The sequence below is a fragment of the Octopus sinensis genome, unplaced genomic scaffold (assembly GCF_006345805.1).
Source record: "Octopus sinensis unplaced genomic scaffold, ASM634580v1 Contig13104, whole genome shotgun sequence".
Classification (NCBI taxonomy): Eukaryota; Metazoa; Mollusca; class Cephalopoda; order Octopoda; family Octopodidae; genus Octopus; species Octopus sinensis.
Window position 1 is genome coordinate 41,914 of NW_021832844.1, and position 20,405 is coordinate 62,318.

Consider the following 20,405-nt stretch of genomic DNA (forward strand, 5'->3'; position numbering starts at 1 on the left):
GTGAATGGAGATGACCATTTTTTAATGTATTCAAAATCCGAACAACAAAAGGTCGTAAATTTTTTTCCCAAAAAAGATAAGCTCGCAAATTTTTTTTCCGAACCAGATAACGTCGCAACATCTCTTGAATACCAACAAAAAGCCAAATTATTTGGTTTTTATTAATTGGTTTAATAAATTTCATTGGTTTTGTTTAATAAATTTCATGGTTTAATTGAGAAATTAGTTTACTTCCTTCCTTGTAGAATGTTTTTTCCATGATGTTTCACAATATGGAAATTTCCAAATTCAATATGGGATTTCCAAGTTCAAAGTGGGATTTCCAAGTTCAATATGGAAATTTCCAAGAATTTCCAAGTTCAAATTTTTAAATTCAATATGGGATTTCCATGTTCAAAGTGGGATTTCCAAGTTCAAATTTCCAAATTCAATATTGGATTTCCATGTTCAAAGTGGGATTTCCAAGTTCAAATTTCCAAATTCAATATTGGATTTCCATGTTCAAAGTGGGATTTCCAAGTTCAATATGAAAATTTCCAAGGATTTCCAAGTTCAAATTTCCAAATTCAATATGGAAATTTCCAAATTCAATATTGGATTTCCATGTTCAAAGTGGGATTTCCAAGTTCAATATGGAAATACCCTGTTGCTGTTCTCGCCTGGAGATCGCTCGGACTTGGCCTTCCGGAGATTCCTTCAATACAGAAGAGTTGGGATGTCATCCGGTGCACACACCTGTTGGAGAGTCTTCGCACGCGAGTCGACCAGTTGGAACTGGCTTCTTTGAACTGTGCCTGTCAGCCTCACTCAGGAGACTGGCTAAACGCACTTCCGTTGGCGTCCAATGGTCTGCTTATGGAAGACGAAACTATACGTATCGGAGTGTGTCTTCGACTTGGACTTGAAATCTGCCAACCTCACCGTTGTCGCTGTGGTTTTTTGATTCCTTCGAACGGTTTACACGCATTGTCCTGTAGGAGGAGTACTGGCCGATTTCCCCGCCACGTCCTCCTCAATGAAGTAGTGAAAAGGGCTTTGGATTCTGCGGGATTCCCATCGACCCTTGAACCTATTGTGCTCTGCCGCAGTGACGGAAAGCGTCCTGACGGGATGACTATATTCCCCTTTAGAGGAGGAAGGTCTCTTGTTTGGGATGTAACTTGCGTCGACTCCTTTTCAGATACTGTGCTCACAGGAACAGCCAGTACACCAGGCTACGCATGTGCGCTGGCAGAAGAAAGGAAGTTGACGAAGTACGCTGTGCTTCCGAACGTCGTTGAGTTTGTCCCCCTAGCCTTTGAGACTTCCGGTGTGGTTGGAAAGAAGGTAGAAAATCTGTTACGGGTTGTGGGAGGAAGAATCTCACAGAATACAAATGACCGGAGGGAGACGAGCTGGCTTTTCCAGCGCATCTCGGTTGCAATTCTTCGCGGGAACTGCCTCTCTATCCGCAGTGCTTCGTCGTCGGACTAACCCTCAAGTTCACGACATTAATTCTCTATTCATCCTATGTTTTTCTCTTTGTCAAAATAAATATGGAAATTTCCAAGGATTTCCAAGTTCAAATTTCCAAATTCAATATGGAAATTTCCAAATTCAATATTGGATTTCCATGTTCAAAGTGGGATTTCCAAGTTCAATATGGAAATTTCCAAGGATTTCCAAGTTCAAATTTCCAAATTCAATATGGAAATTTCCAAATTCAATATTGGATTTCCATGTTCAAAGTGGGATTTCCAAGTTCAATATGGAAATTTCCAAGGATTTCCAAGTTCAAATTTCCAAATTCAATATGGAAATTTACCATTTTTACCACCTATCGTGTGTAGGTTTATCTAAGGCCTCATCCTCCCGTATTCCTCTATGGAGATGTCTAGAGCAGGCATTCTCAATCTTTTTTTGTTCATCGCCCCCTTAGATATTTTATCGCCCCCTTGTCCACATATAATTTAAAATTTTTTGTGCATTGTCCCTTAATTGGTTGTTTTTTGTATATAACTCAAAAATCAAAATATAAAATAATAAATCAAATGTACAAAATTGAATTTTTATTAAAAATTATTAGTGAGCCCCTTGATATTGATGTTTACTCGCTAAATATTCTATGTCGGGTTTAATTCAGACCCTGGGACATCGTCGTCTCAGGCCGATCTTGCGGGAAGGATTGAACCTTTCAGAAGGATCTCCCTCGTTTGGATCGGCGATCACGGGAATAATTATAATTAACTGGCTTTGCCCGTGTTTGGTCTTTAAATAATAATAATAATAATAATTCTGCTCAACTTTAGGCGTATATCGCCTCTATAACACACTTCCAGTCTATTTCTTTCACATTGTGTATTATGATTGACAAAACTAAATCCACTTTCAACTAAATAAGTGGTTGGGAATGTCAATAGTACATTACTCATTTCCTTCCATAAATTTGGAAATTTCATTTGTAGATCTTTTGATTGCCAAAATTTAGAATATATCATTTTTTCGTGAAATTATCTCTTCTGCCAAAACCAAGTCTTCTTCAGTCTGCAAAAATGCGACTATTGCATCGTAAAAATTAACAAATCTTTCTAAAGCATTTCCTTTTGAAAGCCATCTTACTTCCGTGTGTAATAAAAGTCGAATAAAATCTTCACAAGCATCCTTACAAAACTTTCTAAAAAGACGATCACATTTGCTTCGTGTTTTATTCTGTTAATTGTTTTAATTACAATATTTAAAGATTGATGTAAATCAGGACATATAATCTTCGATACCAGTTGATGGCGATGTAAAATACAATGAACCGTAATGACCCATGGATAATCTTTTTTAATAAGAGAAACAAATCCCTTATATCTTCCAACCATTGACATAGCACCATCAGTCGCACATGAAACCAAATTTTCAAATAATATTCCATTTGTTTCAAAAAACCCTTTTACTACGGAATATATTGACATTCCAGTTGTACAGGTTTCCAATAATTCGACAAACAATAAATCCTCATTTAATACACATTCATTATCGAAATACCTAAATTTTATTAAAACTTCGAAAATAACCTCACAAATCCCATTAAAACAGCTTTACTATCTACAATGACGCTTTCATCAAGTTGTAATGAAAACTTAATTCGCTTCAGTCTTTCAATAAGGATTTCCTTTACATTGTCACCCATTTCATCAATTCTTCGACGAATCGAATCATTGCTAAGAGGTAAGAGGTAGACTTTTAATAATTTTAGAAGCATCTTGATGCATTACATCCAATATTATTACTTCCAGTGATGGAATTATTACATTTTCTGCGATAGTATGAGAACTGGAAGTTTTCGCAATAATTTCAGCAATTTTATAAGAAGCGATGTGCGCACCCACAACTACATATAAATAAATGTTAAATAACCATCATGTACTGGCTTTGTGAATAACGATTTGATCGTTTTCTTATTTTCAAATTCGAATATTTTATTAAATATATTATCGCCCCCCTGTACAAAATTATCGCCCCCCTGTACAAAATTTTCGCCCCTAGGGGGGCGATTCGCCCCCGGTTGAGAACACCTGGCGTAGAGTTTGTTTTTAAAATAGTGGAAAATTCAGATTTCAGTACATCATTGTTTATTGAAATTAAGTAGTTTTTAAACGACATTGTAAGACGGGATACATTGGTCAATTACTAAGTTTACTATTTTAACATCAATTGATTCAAGTTTCTATTTCTTAGTAAATATATTAATGATATTCATAGATCACTTCTATTGACAACATCAAGTCTCGTCCAGATTAGTGAATTTGTTTGATAAATCAGTGTACAGTCAAACGCCTCTAAACTGAATCGGACTGTCAGAATTGTCCAGTATAACGGAAAGGCCGGTATATTGAACAAGTCATTAAATTTACTTATAACTAAAAATGAAACAGTATTAATAGAAGTCTGTCAATAAGTATTTTTTCGTATTAAGCTTTGATTCAGCAATTGTTTTATTGTTCAGATAGATCAGTCTGTTGACGGGATTAAGTAATGCAAAGACTGAGAGCAAGCAAATTGCCAGATTTGCTTTAGAATTTGTTGGAAATTTGTGCGTATTAATTTTTCTATATGTTTTGGCTCTGTTTTTTATCAGAATCTGAGTCATTGTCATTCTTTTTAGAAGCTGAGATATTTGGTATTGCTCAACTAGGGCTGATTTCCATCTTTTGAATTATCAGTGGGTAGTTCCAAGTCTAAGTTGACAAATTTTTTTGTTATTGAATTATTCACTAGACAATTAATGAGGGGTATAAACAGCAAATTATGTTCAGGATTGTAGTTTATATTATATGTTTAATAAATTTTTTTTTGCAAATGGTCTCGCATTAGTTTCTGTGTCCATTTTGCCAAGAAGTTAAGTTTTAGTAGTCTTTTGTATCTTCTTTGTGAGAAATGTTTGTGTCGGCTTAGGTGTTTGGATTTTTATTTGAATTTTCTTCTTTAAAAACAATTTTTAACTTAATTTTTTATCGAAGCTATCATCTTTTAGTTTTCGGTTTTCTGTCGAGTTTTTCGCAATACAGTGGATTTTATTTTTAACGAAAATTTAAAATAATTTTCGTTGGACACATTGCATCACAGAAATCAATTTTCTCTATATCTTCATTTTTATTCTCTTAATCCTTATCTTTATAGGGCTCAATTGTTCTCAAAAATTCTTTTCATTGTTGTTGCAAATTTTATAGGTACAATTTTCATTATCATTTGAAATCGGAGAGTCCTCGTTAATAGTAGAGTCATCCGGAGTGTCCTGCTTTGCCCAATTGTTAAATACTTTTTCAATGCAATTCGTTACTGCTTTTCTTTTAATTTCATACCACGCTTCAATTATCAATGGTATTAGATCAACTATAATTTAAAATTTCTGATTTTTTCATCTTTGAGATCATAAGATGACATTTTCGATAAAAAGTCAGCATGGCCTTCATATAAAAATACAGGATTGACTAATTGCGCATCTCCTGATATAGTACGAGATTTTATTCTTAAAAAAATTAATCCATGTACTTGAAGCTTTAAAATTTGGAAATGAAAATTTTACGAAATAACGAAAATTATTTTTGTTAAATTAAAAAACTTAATTGTTATTTGCAATTCCCTTGATCACTTACCAATGCAAAATCCTCAATATGTAAAACCCTTCCGGAAACAAATGACGTGCGGTGAGCGACGGTAGGAGGCTGACAAATGGGAAAACTGGGCGGACCAGATATTCCCCACCTCTCTTTGGATCCGGAAAGCTGTATTGAAGATTTGAAGACTAATGTTGATCAGCACGAACAGTTCCTTCTTTCTTGGCTTTTTTATTCGATTAGTTAGCTATGACTGTTTGTGCCGGATTTGCTATGCTAAGCAATCTTGGGGGTTAATAATAATTTGCAATTCAAGGTTAAAGACGAATAATCGTATTTGATCAAAGATTGATGTCAAAATGCCGGTTTATGATAAAAGAAAATTAAAGTCGGACCACAAATACAGACGGTATTCTAAATAGAATATTGAAGATAAAATAGAAATGATGGCCTATAAGGTGAATCGGAACCAGAAGTTTAGTCCGGTTTTAAGAAAATTCCGATATACCGACAAGTCAGTTTAGAGGGATTTGTCCTATTTGTTTTTGCATAACCCCGCTCACACACTCATGTATGAGAGTAGCAGCTAGCAGAAACCTTTCTTCGACTTGATGCCGGCAATTTTCTCGGAAAACGCTGAAATCAACAATCTAATTCACAAAGCTCTGGAAGAGCTGGTTTCATTTCAGTTCTGAAACCGACGGGCCTTGTTCTTGAAGATGCTAAACATACCGACGGCTTACGGTTTTCGCTTTTGAATCGGGGAAGCAGTTTGTTTGGGACGTCACCTGTGCCGACTCTTTCGCCAAGGGAGCTTTGAATTCCACTGCTTGTCGACCCGGTTCGTCGGCCGAGAAAGCCGAATCCACGAAACTGAGGATTTGCGCGATCGCCTTTGCTTTTGGGCAATTGCCGTGGAGACTTTCTGTGTTTTTGGGGCAAAGACGCTTGCTCATCTTTAGAAACTTGCTGTCTGTGCACCCATCGCTTCAGAGATCCTTGGGAATTTATATTCCTTATTCAGAGGATCTATTTTACGCGGGAATTGTCTCTCAATCCTGCTAGATTTTTTTAATTACTAAAAATTATTAATGCACTTTTATTTTTTATGTCTGTACAAAACTAAATTCATTAATAACCTTAACCCAAAACTAAAATAAATCCGAAAGTTGGAAAGGTTTTGAAACATGTCGTGGTATAAAAATTATAAATAACTAAGAAATTATCTTGATTATATCATACAAAAAACGGATTTTAAATATATTTATTTTATTAAAGTTATGATTTATAAAATAAAATATCATTTCAGCGCTTGTTGTGGTGTAGTTAATTAATTATTTTATTTATTAAATATACTACTTTCATTATTTATTACAAATTAAACAGAATGGAAGAATCACGAAATATACTTCAAAATCAAACAGTCCCTTACGAACCTCATCCAGACAAGAAGTACCCACTTACCAACAAACTTCAATTCCTCAAGAAAAACGTGCTTCCGGCAGTACTGAAGCACCAAGTCTCCTGGCCCTTCCGAAAGCCGGTGGATGTGGTCGGACTGGGGCTAACTGTAATATAGTCAGTACATTGCAGGACTACTACACCCTGATCAAAACCCCCATGGACTTGTCCTCGGTCTGTAAGCGACTGAACCACGGGTGGTACAGCTGTGGGGAAGAGTGCATTGCCGACTTTAATCTAATAATCCAGAATTGTCTCGCATACAACAAGCCTGACGAAGATGTGTCCAAAATGGCTCAAATTCTCAAACGATTTTTTGTTGAAAAACTCCTAAAAATGCCTCAAACGGAATATGTGGTCACTCCTGGCAAGAAGAAGGAGCCTTCGGGAGGGAATAGTCGACCAATGCCTAAGAAGGTGTGGCTTTATCTCATTCCAGCGAGTCCGAGGACAGGGGACTCTCCAAAAAAGATGTTTTGACGTGCTTTGTGAGTTGTTGGACCCTCGTTATGCCGATTTGGTCGGAGAGGAGGCCACTGCCCTCGAAAATGTAAGAAATGACGTGGAAAATATGAAATATTCCGCATTCACGGAATTTGTGAGTGATCTCCGTGCCGTGATAGCCAATTTCCCCACATCGGGTGAAAAACTGAGAGTATTGGGTGTCCTCAATGTAGTCCTTGTTGGAGGAGACGATAATAAACGTGGGGATTCGGTATTCCAACGAGGAAGGATTGGAACGGAATTTGGACGCATTGATGGAGAGGGTGGAGAAGTTGGAATACGAAGTGAGTCTCCTAAAGAACCCGACCCCCCAAGAGAGTTCGAATCCCCCGAAGGATGTGGAGGAGGAAGGGTATTCGTATGAAGAGAAGAGGAGACTTAGTTCTACTGTGACGACTCGTTTGCCCAGTAGGGATGTGAGTGTCATTTGTAGCGGAGGAGTTGATCAGAGTTATTCAAATGGTTAAGGAAAAGGAGCCGGATGCAGGCAAGTTGAGTGAGACGGGCGAATTTGTGTTTGATTTTGAAAAGTTGAAGACATCGACGATTCGACTGATTGAACAGCACACGAACGACTGTCTTAAAAGGGCTGAAAAGAATCTGACGAGTGGGGGAAATAAGAGGAAGTACTCCGAAAGACTTAAGCAGGAGACTATTGTCGAGCGTAAACTCGAATTGGAGAAAGTTTTGGGAGACGTGAAGAGCATTCTGGCACCAAACTCGAAGAAAGCCCGTACTGTCGAACTGTTATGTGTAGGCACGGTCGAGTCGGAGACCAAGTCAGAGAATCACCGAATGGAGAGACTTAGCGAAGAGTCGAGTTGGTCGAGTCATTTTGAGAGCGAATCCGATGGAGTAGATTTGGGTTGATTTTCATTACGCTGTGTATATGACTTGGTTTGTTTGCCTGTGTGTGGACTGAGGGGCAATAATACTACTAATAACCCGGAAATATATTTCAATACAAATCAACACTTAGTACTATCGAGTGCGTCAGCGAACGAATCAACGTCAGGGGGAGAGTTAGTCATGTCGGTGGTCTCTGTCACCGTTCTACACTCTACTGACAAGGATACAACCTTCTGACAAACTCGAGTGATTCGTTCTCTAAGAAAGCCCTGATGGAGTTGGAGGCGGCCACCTACACTCAACAATGATAGTCAACCTCTGCCCAAAGAGTGGAATATCCACACCCGTGTTTGTCCGTGTGCATCAAATCTGGTCTGTTAAGAATCCTAAAGTCATCTCGAGGGCGAGCAAAGGGCATAAAATCATCCCAGACTGATTTATGCACCAATTCCCAGTGTTTAGTACTACCACATCACACCAGCAAATGTACCATCGGTGAAGATCAAGGTCATACATTCCGTAATAAGCCATCCACAAATAATCCACACATTTGAACCAGTTTTTGGCTAACGTAAATACTCAGAACCCCACCTTTGGTTATTTTCACTGCCAGATCCTCACTTAGAGAACTCATGCGGACTAAGTTATGAGGCAGGAGACAGAATTTGGTCAAAAAACGGACTCCAATCGGGTTAGGACTATGAGAGACAAGTCCCGCGATTCCGTGATAGTCAGGAGAAGTTACCAATTCACAGAACATGGTGGAGAACTGCAAATGTGTGACCCAGGACAACCTGATTAATAAAGTCCTCCAAAAAATCGAAAGGGACAGGGGTCTCTCCCTCAGAAGGATAGAGATTGAGGGAAATGTAGAAGACAGGAGTCACCGACAAGGGTCCACTCCCTCCACGGATTCGGTGACATACACTCTCGAAGGACTCCCTCTTGTCCCCTCGTCTGAAGGGGTCCAAATAAAAGGATCCAATGACTTTTCTCGAATGGTCGACCACATCATAAAGACGCACATTTCCATCCCAAACGTGCTCCTTCTCCGTGAAATCAACAGAGAAAACTTCCCCCACCACCCCAAACAACCCATTGATGACGTCACTGAGGGGAAAGTACTCAGCACGTGACTCGAATGTGGTACTGTCTCATATTGGTGGGTCAAACCTTGAAAAATGGTCCTCGTGCACTCTCCGCCAGAAGGGGATGTCGTACTCTTCCATTACATTACGGAACCCACGGTTTTCCGCGAAACCTTGAAGTTCCTCCAGTCTGTTGAGGGTGGAAGGAATCAGTCGAGACTTGAGACGAACAAGAAAGTCCTCGACCACATCTACGTTTCCCGCCGTCGACAATTCCGCGGCATTCTCATAGCCCAACAGACAAGCCCGACGGTAACACTGGTGACGAATCCTGCCGATTGTCACCGCGTTACTCTCATGGTAATTCCCCCCTCTGGTGACTCCGATCATGAGACAGGCCTGCCACAAATTCGAACGGAAAGTCCTGTTTCCAGCAAATTGGAGGACGTGGGACATTGCCGAGGGTCCCACACTCACCCCTGACCGCGGAACATTCCCGAAATGGTACTTCCACAGACTATCCGGTAGGTTTTTGAGCAGTTCTGGATCGTCTGCAGGCACAAATGTATTTTCGGAGATATTTCGGGCCAAATCACTAGTTGTGTGAATAATGGAAGGAACCAGTATTTCTTGACAGAGATGTCGAGTTCTTCCGTGTACATGAAAAAATCCTGTCTCTTATCGTCATTGGAAATGGAAAATCCGTTGGCGGAAAAATATTTTTGTTGTTTTTCCGTGATTTGATCGACTCCCCAAGGTAGCTTCGAAAACTCCTTTCCGCGCAAAACAAATTTGTAGAGAGGCTCAGACTGTCGGATCAGTTTTTGTAGGTGACTCCAGTGCTTGTGTGCCTGGGCATTATGAGGGGACTGACTCTGTCGACGGAAGTCTGAACTGCCCGATCAGTGCATAAAAGTTTGTAGAGGTTGGCAGTGTCCACCACGTAGGCTAAGGGAACTCCCAACAACTCAAATTCCTCGACCAAGTGGGAATAGTCTCGGGGAGTTCGAATGTCTGGACTGATTAGTAGTGTCTGTACTTGCTGCTTTTTTGAGTAGACCATCCAGATGTATTTCCGACACTAAACACGCCTTGTGGACAGCTGAGAAAATTCGGTGGGCGGGCATCGGGGGGAAAGAGGGCAATTGGTCAAAACTCAGTAAAGAATTGTTGGAGGGAGTGTCGTTGCTCATTTTAGGCACTCTTTGTTAATACACATCATTTTCTTACACTATGAAGCTTCCAGTCGAAGCTTGGGCGACAAGTCGGACAGAAAATAAATTGGGAATTCGGTTCACCAACATGTTCTAATTAATTTAACATTTTTTATTATCAATTCAATATTAATAAAAACTGACAAGAAATCTCAAAAATTATAAAAGTAACAACAACAGTAACAATCAGGAAATAGTATCCCCCAAATCGTCATCAAAAAGAATGTTTTGATTCTACAATACTTACAAGAGTGCCCACCATCTGCCATATCTGCAGTACATTGTCCTCAGACACCGACCCCACGACCAACTCCTCATTGGGACTCCACCCAAAGTCCGAGACCTTCGAGGTATGTCCAGCATGAATGAACTACAAATATGACACAACCACAACCATCAACTCAGGCGGACCATCCCTGGCTTCCTCAAATGACTGTTCTGCCCCAATCCGACTGCAATAATGACACAACACAACCCCAAGTCCCAAATCATGACCCTCCTGTCTGTCCCACTAGAAGCAATGACATGTTCATAGTGCGGTGACCAATCCACCTGGAATATCTCATCAGTGTGACTCTCCAGCGAATGGAGACTCCCCGACAGGTTACGAATATCCCACAAAGCCACAGTGTAGTCAGCCGATCCCGTGGCGAGGACAAATTCGTTGAAGGGAGAGAAGGCCAGACAATTGACTTCCCGTTTGTGGGCGAGGGTGCGACTGACAGGCCGAACCCCCTCCCGGACATCCCAGAAGAGGAGATTCATGTCATCCCCCACTGACCCAAACACAGAGGAGTGGAGAGGGTGGAAAGCCACGTCCTCCACCACCCCGACATGTCCACAGAATATATTGACAGGGGGGAGCACACTCACACCCGAAGACTGCCCAATATTCCACATACACACAGTCTTGGGTGAGAAATGGCCAATACACTGTCGTCGGAGGCAGAGAGGAGTTGTCCTTCCTTGTGGTAGTTCCAGGACAGGCCATATCCCTCTTTCTCATGTCCGACCAGTCGTAGTTGAGGGGAACAGGCAGAGTTGTTGGGGCGGGAGGGGTGTTTGGTGTAGTCAAAGACCAGCACGTCAGTCGAGGCAGTCTTTGTGGCAATGATATGCCCGTTCTGAGGCATGTACCGAGCTCTGTTCACTTCTGTCTCGTGATTTATTCGAATATCAATATTCAGTCTCCCATTTTGAAGTCCAAACCCCCCATACTCTGAAATGCCTTAAAAACGCTCACCCAGTCGGTCAGAGTCGTACATTGAGGCATCGAAGGTGGCAGTTTCTGGGAGTTTTACTGAGGCGATGAGGAGGTGGTTTTGTTCGTTACAGCTGGGAGGTCACGGTGGGTTAAATACGTGTGGGTCCCCAATATTAGTCGGTTGGTGGATGAGCCACCTGCAGTGATAGTCCCGGGCAACCACTGGCAGGTCAGACTGGACCATTCGAGGGAATGAGTCATCAATACGTCGTATAGGAAAGGAGAGTTCTTTTTCCATATTTTATAATCCTCATTTATTTGCTTCTCGTCGTCTTTATTTCCTTTGCTATTTATATATTTTAGTACGCCTACCAGTTTGCATTTGACACCACCAGGTTATATAAATATATTTATTTATATTAAATTAGTATCAATTTTATAATAATTAATAATTTAAATATTCCATTGTGGTGTTATGGATTCCGACGAAATTAATGTTTTATTTTCAGAAATGATTAAAGACAACTTGGACGTGCTACAAAAACAACTAAACAGTTAAGAACCCGGTGGTATATTGACAGCCTCACTAGAGGACTACAAACTGCTCACCAACATGAACAGTGCCCTGTCTGAAGAGTATGAAGAAATGAAAGCCAAACTTGAGAGAATCAAATCATTTTTTGCCCACATTGAAGAGAAAAGTAATTTGTATGACAATTGTTGCAGCAAAGAACTTGTCTCTGCATATTTCCAAAATTGATACAATCGAATTAGCAGTCGAACAAATGGAAGGACTTGTCAAAAAATTGACGGGATATACTGAGAATTTGGAAAATAAATTTTATAAACGAATTTCATAATTTAAAGTTGATTAATTGTTTATTGGAGACGGAATTTTTGATTTATATATAAAATAACTAGGTTACTTAACATTGAAAGTTTACAATTTTATTTAATTAATTTTTTATTAATGATATTTTTAAATAAATTATAATCAATTTAATTTTATTCAACGTGGTTAGTTTTTTTAATGAAAATTTAGTCCTTCATGTGGATAAAATTTCTCTTAAACAAATACGCAGGTCATTTAGTCCAAATAAGAGGAATCCATTGGTATAAATCATTAAACTAACCAAAGCCAAATCCCCTCATATTCGGGGCACAGCCACTGGCAGAACATCCAAGCCACCAAGTCACAAAAAGACTCAGAAAAATCAAAAATAATCTCCCGCCACACCGCAAACCTGCGAAGAATAATGAGTCCTCATTTAACAAACTATTCCAGTCACATCCAGGAATCCCAACCCCGTCACAAACACTCAACTCAAAAATGCGGTCGAGGAAGCACGGAAGGACAACGTTCCGCAGTCCTCCATAGACCGAGTGTTGAATAAATTTGTAATTTGCTCAAAAAACTATTCCAACAGTCCTCGGAGACCACCAGTGTGTGTGTGAGGGCAAATGGTCCCGGTGGAGTCAAGCTCTGCATCACCGGGGACTCTCAGACTCCCAAAAAATTAGTGACCGACCTACGATCCCTGCTCAAAAGGAATGGGTATCTTCCAAATGTTTAATTTTTGATTTTTTTATTGTGACGACAAACCTGTGGACCACTTTGAAGTCACCGGTGTCATCCACGTGGAGTCAGGGTCACTATCCTTGGATGAGATGGTCGACATTGGCATTGAATTGGGGGCTAATGAGGTACTCGAACGGAAGGACGAGTCTGGAAATATATATTTTCTAGTTTTGTGTTATTTTATATATTTTATTAGTTTATAACGGACAGTGAGTCGTTTAAGGCCGTCCGTGATTCGTTGATGAGGAAGGGTCACTCGTGTCTCTATTCCGGGGTGGAGTATGTGGCTTATGATCATATTTCTCTCATGGAAGGGACAGCCAAGAACGCGTACACCAAATTGATGTCTCAGTTGGATGACCTATTGGAGATAAGGAAAGTTTATGATAATGTTGATGACTAATATTTTGCTATAAAATAGTCATAAATTAAACTTTATTTTGCCTTTTTAGTAAACCATCCTTGTTCCATTAGAAATGACTTGTTTGGTTGAATTTTTTCTAAACCTTGAAGAATAAAATGGCATTTAATAATTCTTACAAATCAAAAAATCAAGTCTTTGATTTCACAAATTATCCATGTTTAATTTAGGCGTCAATTCCAGTTTAAAAAAAAACTAGGCTAAATTACATTCAATAATATTTCACCCAAATAAAGAAGAAACATCAAAAAGAAGAAATATGATGGGCTCACCGATCGTTACGTTTTCCGGCCGGTTGCTGTCGAAACCCTGGGATCGATTGGGAAGGAGTCGTTGTGCTTCCTCAAGTGTATTGGACGTCTCAAGACCTTGAGAACACACAATCCTCTGGAGACGAGATGGCTCCTCCAGAACGTGTCCCAAGCAATAGTGAGGGGAAACAGGATCGGCATCAGTTCTTCTTCTTATTGACCTTAACATTCCTGCATTATGTTAATTATGTTGAGAGAAAAAAAAATTTCACCCAAATTGTGTATGTTTCATGCCAATTTAGAATGTACTTTACAAAGATATGGATATCTAGTGATTGTGAGTAGTCTGTTTCAAAGCAACTGGTGTTAGAAAAACACAAGGACTGTTTTATCATGATATTGATTATTGGACATTCTATAAATTCTTGCATTTGACAAAATATATGATGTCATGAACTCGTAGAGAATCAGATCTTATTATTCACTTAAGCAGGCTGGATAGACAGTCTTTACTTGTCAAATCATCAGAATTTAAATAAATAGGTAATAATTCAATAACATATAATTGAACACGAACATGCTTAGTACAAGTATTAACGTCAGAATGATCGATCGACTGACCTCTCCTACAAAGAGAGAAACACAAAGCAATAAATGTTATATCAAAGAATTAGTGCACATACTAAATGTCCAGTTCATTCCCGTAATCGGCCACTTCTTTCACAACACAAATCGGGACTGATAAATCAGGTCGAACTACCAACCTTCCGATTTGTCTTCAAAATAGGAATGTCGGTCATTTGTAAAGCAGGATCTCTTAACTTTTTCTATTTTCTTATCAATTTGAGTAAGACAGCGAGTTTTTTCGAGTTCGATGAGACGTTTTTGTTGCAAATGCATTATTTCGGCGTGCCTGTTCTTTGCTATGCTCGTTCTGCGGGGTAAATTGTGTTCCACCATCGCCCGAAAAACGGCACTGAGTATTTATATATCGCATATCCCCATGGCAGTGACGACTGCAGTGCAACTCACCTCATTTATTCCACAAATTATTACCCAAAATACACCTAATTAACACTTGGTGGTTTATCCTAAAGTACATTGGCCCATTACACTAATACGGATAAGGAAAAAAAGTGAACTTCCAAAAAGAATAATAAAATAAATGTTTAATTATAAATAAGTTTATTTAAGTTTATAATATTAATTATAAAAAATATTACTAATATATGATCCAGATTGATGTGTGTCGGCCAACAAAAATGTATCGATTTGTCATAATTCTGACGCTATTAAATAATGATGCATTTATTAAGCCAAAATGTCGATCTCAATCGTTTGGATTCCCCAACAGAACGAGCTCGGACTCACTCCATAACCTCCCTAAGACAGTCCCTACAAATCGGCAACCCAGCCACTCAATACCTGGGCCGAAAAAAGCGGAATATTTTAAGAAATTGTAACCCAAAAAAATAGTCATTCAAAGGTCTCCAATTAGGGGAGTACACAGATCAGGTCGAGGGCGAAATTGTCACTCGGGGTCCTTCTCTGTTCGAGAAAATGGCCAGCGACGACGACTTGTTCAATGTCCCTTATAAACAGTCATTCCCAGCTCTGGAATGAGTTCGTCAGTCTTTCCGAAGAGGATCAGTTTTTAGTGCTACAGGAAATCCAAGAGAGGGAGTCATGTGAGAGAGGGAATCACGGTTTCCGTGGCTCAGTACTACTTTCTGGACTCAACGGGTATTTTCTGGGTTTTTTGGCAGTGGATCTCGCCTACAATGTGTATGTGAGCAATTCACGTCCAATCTTCCTACAACCAAAACACCGATTTGTTAAATTTATTAAAGTAAACTAACTTATTAATTTATATTTATTAAATATATAAATTATGTAAGTAAGATTAGAAAGAAAAGTAGTAGGCATTTTCCTCATCGTCTTTGGAGGACTTTTTGTGATCAGTGTTGGTCTTTTTTATGGAAGGGGGTTTTGATCTAAACACCATTGGTCTTTTAATCTAGTGGGAAATGACTATAATTCCACTACCTGTCGTTTCGGCTGTGCCTGAGACCTCTCCAAAGCCTTCCTCAGACGTTCTTCCTGATGAAGTTTCTGTTGCTGCTGCTTTTCATCTCTTAGACGCATCCTCCTGTCCCGTTCTCTGATCTACGGACATGGAAGGGCAGCACCTTCTCAGCCAATTCGTACTTGTCGTGAGGAAGTGCTTCTATTTGGTCAAACAATTTAAGCATGTGATTCTCAATGTCTGAGAGCATTTGAAGAGTACTCAACTACACGTGGGAAACCAACTTGATTTGAGCCTCGTTGGGGCCAATCGTCTTGATGTAGACATCCTCTACGGATTTGTGCATGTCTGCCAAAATATTGTCCTGGTCTTCCTGGCTGCATTCAGTAATGGAAAACAATTTTATTCTCAGTTCGAATTTATTGGCTTTTTCCTTTTCTTTTTGAATTGATTCTTTTAATTTGGTTAACTGTTCTTGAAGGAATCTCCTCTCCTCCTCTCTGTCATAAACACAACAAAGTACGTCTCCTCTCGATGGGCGGAGATTTGTTTCTGCACTTCCTCAATGGCCTCCTCCGTCTCCTGGCTGTTTTGGATCAAGGACAAGTTCTGTTCCTCCAATTCAGTGTACACCGCCAGCAGTTGTTTGGGGTCCTCAAAGTACAGGGCGAGTTCGTCACTTTGAGGTCACTTTTGAAAAAAATACTCGTCTGTTCCTTTATACTGTTTTTTGAGTTCCTTTTAAAAATATAAAGGGGGGTTTCCAACCTCGGGAGTGGCTTTGAGGAGGAATGACTTGTAGTAGTTTAGTTCTTTCAGGATTTCGTGTTGGCGAGACACGTCGCTTCTGATTTGGGCAATTTGTCCATTCAGTCTTTTCACTTTTGAGATTTTGTCGAGTTTGTTTCGCGTTTCTCGCTCGGCTCTTACATTTTGTGGCCAAAAGTTAACATTTTTGTAGCCTCGACTGAGTTTTTGTCGTTTTCCTTTAAAAATTCGTCGAACAGGACTGCGTCTTCTTCCAACTTTTTCTCAAAATAATCGAGCTTGTCCCCCTCGGCTTCAATCAAGTTGTCAAGTCTTTTCATTTCGTCTTTTTTGACTTTGACTGCGTACTGTTAGAGTTTTAAATTAAGAATTCACTTGCATTCTGAATATCTCTCGTTTTTTGTCAATGAAGGATGTGGTCGTCTCTTTGTTGGCGTGGCACTCTGAGATTTAGGGGGTCAGTCTACTTTTTGTGGTTTTTGTAGCGAATTGAAGGTCGATTTTATTCTGGTCGTTTTTTACAAAACATGCTTCGGTCTGCATGTCTTGTTCCAAGTTTTTTCGATTATTTGACTTTTGTAAAAGATTGGTTTTTTTGATTAGACTCATTTCTTTTTGATTTTTTTGTTGCTGAGTAATGACCTACACACCCTACCTCTAGTTTTGTTGCGTTTTCCTTTTCTCGGAAGGCAAAGATTTCGTGTTCTGACAACATTTTGAATGGGTTGTTAGACTCCATTGTCTCCAAACGTCCCTTTATTGTCATGGAGCTTATTTTTTTACTAAAAATAATTTCTAATTTTCATGAAATTAAATTTTTGTATTTCGTTTCTTAATCATTGCGTGGAAATTACTGCTGATATTTCTAGATAATTTGGATATTTTACACATCTGCGACAATAAGAAAGTCATAATATTTTTGTCGTTTGTGCCACACCCAGGAGTCTATGCTGGCTGATTTTCGTGCCATGCTCTACTCAATGAAGTGATTAAGAGGGCATTTGATTCGGCGGGATTCCCGTTGGCCTCTTTCTGGGTGATGGGAAACGTCCCGACGGGATGACTACATTCTCATTCAGGCGAGGGAGGTCTCTTGTTTGGGACGTGACCTGTGTGGATTCCCTGTCGGAGACATTATTGGCCAGATAAGAAGTTATTACGGCTAGTGGGAGAAAAAATCGCATTGAAGACTAATGACCGGAAACGAGCTGGCTCTCCCAGCGCGTTTCAATCTCACTTCTTTTCGGGAACTGCCTCTGGATTTTTCAGCTTATTTGATTATGCTCGATGTTTGATTATATTTAACTCTATCGACTTTTATACTTTACGAAAAAAAATTTTTTGGTTTCAACTGCAAACTATGACGAAAGGGGATTGGTATCATGTAAAATAAATGTTCTTGAGATAAGTTTTACCTTACATTATAAAAAAAATGATAATTAAATTGATTTCGTAATAAAACTAGCAAGATACAAGATATATGATGTTCTGCCTCTTATTTAAACCCAAGGAAACATCGTAACCCATCTATTGGGGAATTGCATAATAGCCTCGGGTCACTAAAGTTAACTAACTACTGTGATCCTGTTAAGAATAGTTATTTTAAAATGTTTAGATGCGTTTTTTTAATTTATGTTATTTTGTGTTTTTGATTTGGACAGCCTTTACACTTATTCCAGAATTGGCCAATAGATTTGTATTTTCTATTGCTAGAACCATAAAACATTGAAACAAGAAAAAATTAATAATTCAACATTCTAAAAATAAAATATCGATTTAGATTGTGAAACATGTCAGATCATTGTTGCTTCATTAGGAAATGCCAATTAAAATTTGATAGTGCTCAGAAATTTATGTGAAAGAAACGAGGTGAGCAATCTCAAAAGGAACGTGGTTATCTACGTCTTTAAAATTTAAAAGTTTTCATGCCTCAATTTTGTAATAAAAACTTAGTTTTTTAGTAAAAATAATTTCTAATTTTCATGAAATTAAATTTTGTATTTTGTTTCTTAATCATTGCGTGTAAATTATTCCTGATATTTCCAGACAAATTGGATTTATTAGCACATCTAGAACTCCAATCCCTGGGATATCGTCTTCCCAGATCGATTACCTTGGGCAGGATAGAACCTTTCCGAAGGACCTCCGACCCTTGCAAAGTGCATCAGGGATCACGGAGATTATAATTAACTGGTTTACCCTGCTCCTTTGGTCAATAAATGTCTTATCCGTGAGAATAAGAAAGTGGTAATACTTTTGTCGCTTGTGCCACACTTAGGAGTCTGTCGTCCGTAATCTGCCTTGAAGAGGATCAGAACATTGAAAGTATGTTTCCACGAGAGATCCGTCTGTAGTATGTGGCCGAAAAGTTAAAATTTAATGATATTTGTTTATTTGAATTAGACTTAACATAATCTTAATTACATTGGACGTGATAGATTGTTCAGTTTATTGACATTCACCAGGTTATTAAAAATTTTGAACGTAATCGATCTGGCGCTCCGACCTATCTGGACGGTGACAATAATTGTCTCTACGTGATCTGCTTTGGTAACGGAGTATAAGTCTTAGTTCTTGATCTTTGCATATTCCAGTTGTTACCTGAGTTGTTTCCTGCTAAGATTTTCAGCACATTTTCCTGAGTTGTAAAGTAAAGCGTGGTTTGAGAGATGCACGTAACTTAGCCATCTCAAATTTAGTCTCTTTAGTGCCAATGTCTACATCTTTTTTCGTTGGACATTTTCACAGTCACCAAGCAGTGATCCGACTTTAGTAACTTTATTTTTCGCTTGACTGTGATTGAATCAGTCTTTGGTCGTTTATTTTCAGGAACCACTCTTCGAATACTGCAGGTTAAGTGCAATCCAATCTAATAGACTACGTAATATCAATGAATAAAAAAGAGACAAAATGTTACTATTTCGAATACATAAAACAAGAAATCTTACCTTCAAATACAATATTGAAGATCTTTCAGAATTGAATATAAACATAATCAAGGAGAATCAACAAAAGAGTCTAATGAAGATTATTAAATCGAAGATGTTGCATTCCGTACTTTTCAAATGTTGTGAGGATCAGAATGTTGACATCAATATGTCTACGGAATGGCTAGTGAATGGAAACAACAGTCCGAGATCAGAAGCAATGTATTGTATTATTCAGGATCGAAATATATTTTTCAACGATAACGGAGGAATGTGTAATCATTGTAATCAAGCTAAAAAATCTGTTGATCACATGGCTACAAGATGTAGCAGAATGCTGAACAGTGATTATACCAGAAGACATAATGAAGTTATAAGATGCATCCATTTGCATCTCTGCCGCCAATATGGAATCAAGAAAACCAAAAGGTTAAAGTCACAGACAGTCCAATCGGTTAGCTCAAATCATAAAGTGGAGATAAGAGTGGACACCACCTTGCAGACAGATGTTCATGTAAAAAACAATAGGCCAGATATCTTTGTCCTTGATAAAACGAAAAACGAAATCACTCTAATTGTAGTCGGAATTACTTCCCACGCCATGTTAAACCAAATGGAAGTAGAAAAACTACATAAATATGATCTTCTTGCTGGAGAATTATCTCAAATCCACGGTGCGAAGGTAACGATAATCCCCATTGTCCTCACATGGGATGGGATAGTTTCTAAATTCTATAAGTCTTATATGGAAAGACTGAAGTTGGATGCTTCCACTAGATCGTATATACAATCGCTGACAATTAAGAAGACATTGGAGGCCATGCTTGTTGAACATAAACATGGAGTGGAAATTGAAAAACATGAGGAACAAGTTTCGAGAGCCACCAACCACCTCCTAAAATTGGCTAGAGAAACAACAGATCCACTAGATTTGCCGGAAGATGTGTCTCATGTGTCATATGAAGTGTTAGAGGAGGAGAATTATACAGATTAGTTAGTTATTAGTAACTAAAGACGTTAATTTATAAT

At 38.8% G+C, this 20,405-nt stretch overlaps 1 protein-coding gene and 1 pseudogene across 1 annotated transcript; one reads left to right on the top strand and one right to left on the bottom strand.

The window, feature by feature from the left end:
• Positions 1–10,414: 10,414 nt before the first annotated feature.
• LOC115229573 lies at positions 10,415–14,555 on the bottom strand (annotated as a pseudogene).
• A 4,804-nt stretch (positions 14,556–19,359) lies between these two features.
• On the top strand, positions 19,360–20,370 carry LOC115229574. The gene has a single exon (XM_029799903.1). The coding sequence runs from the start codon at positions 19,360–19,362 to the stop codon at positions 20,368–20,370; it is 1,011 nt and encodes a 336-aa protein (XP_029655763.1).
• The last annotated feature ends 35 nt before the right edge of the window (positions 20,371–20,405 follow it).

Excerpts from the sequence above, each read along its gene's own strand:
- LOC115229574 (XM_029799903.1), top strand. The coding sequence starts at position 19,360 with ATGTTACTATTTCGAATACATAAAACAAGAAATCTTACCTTCAAATAC.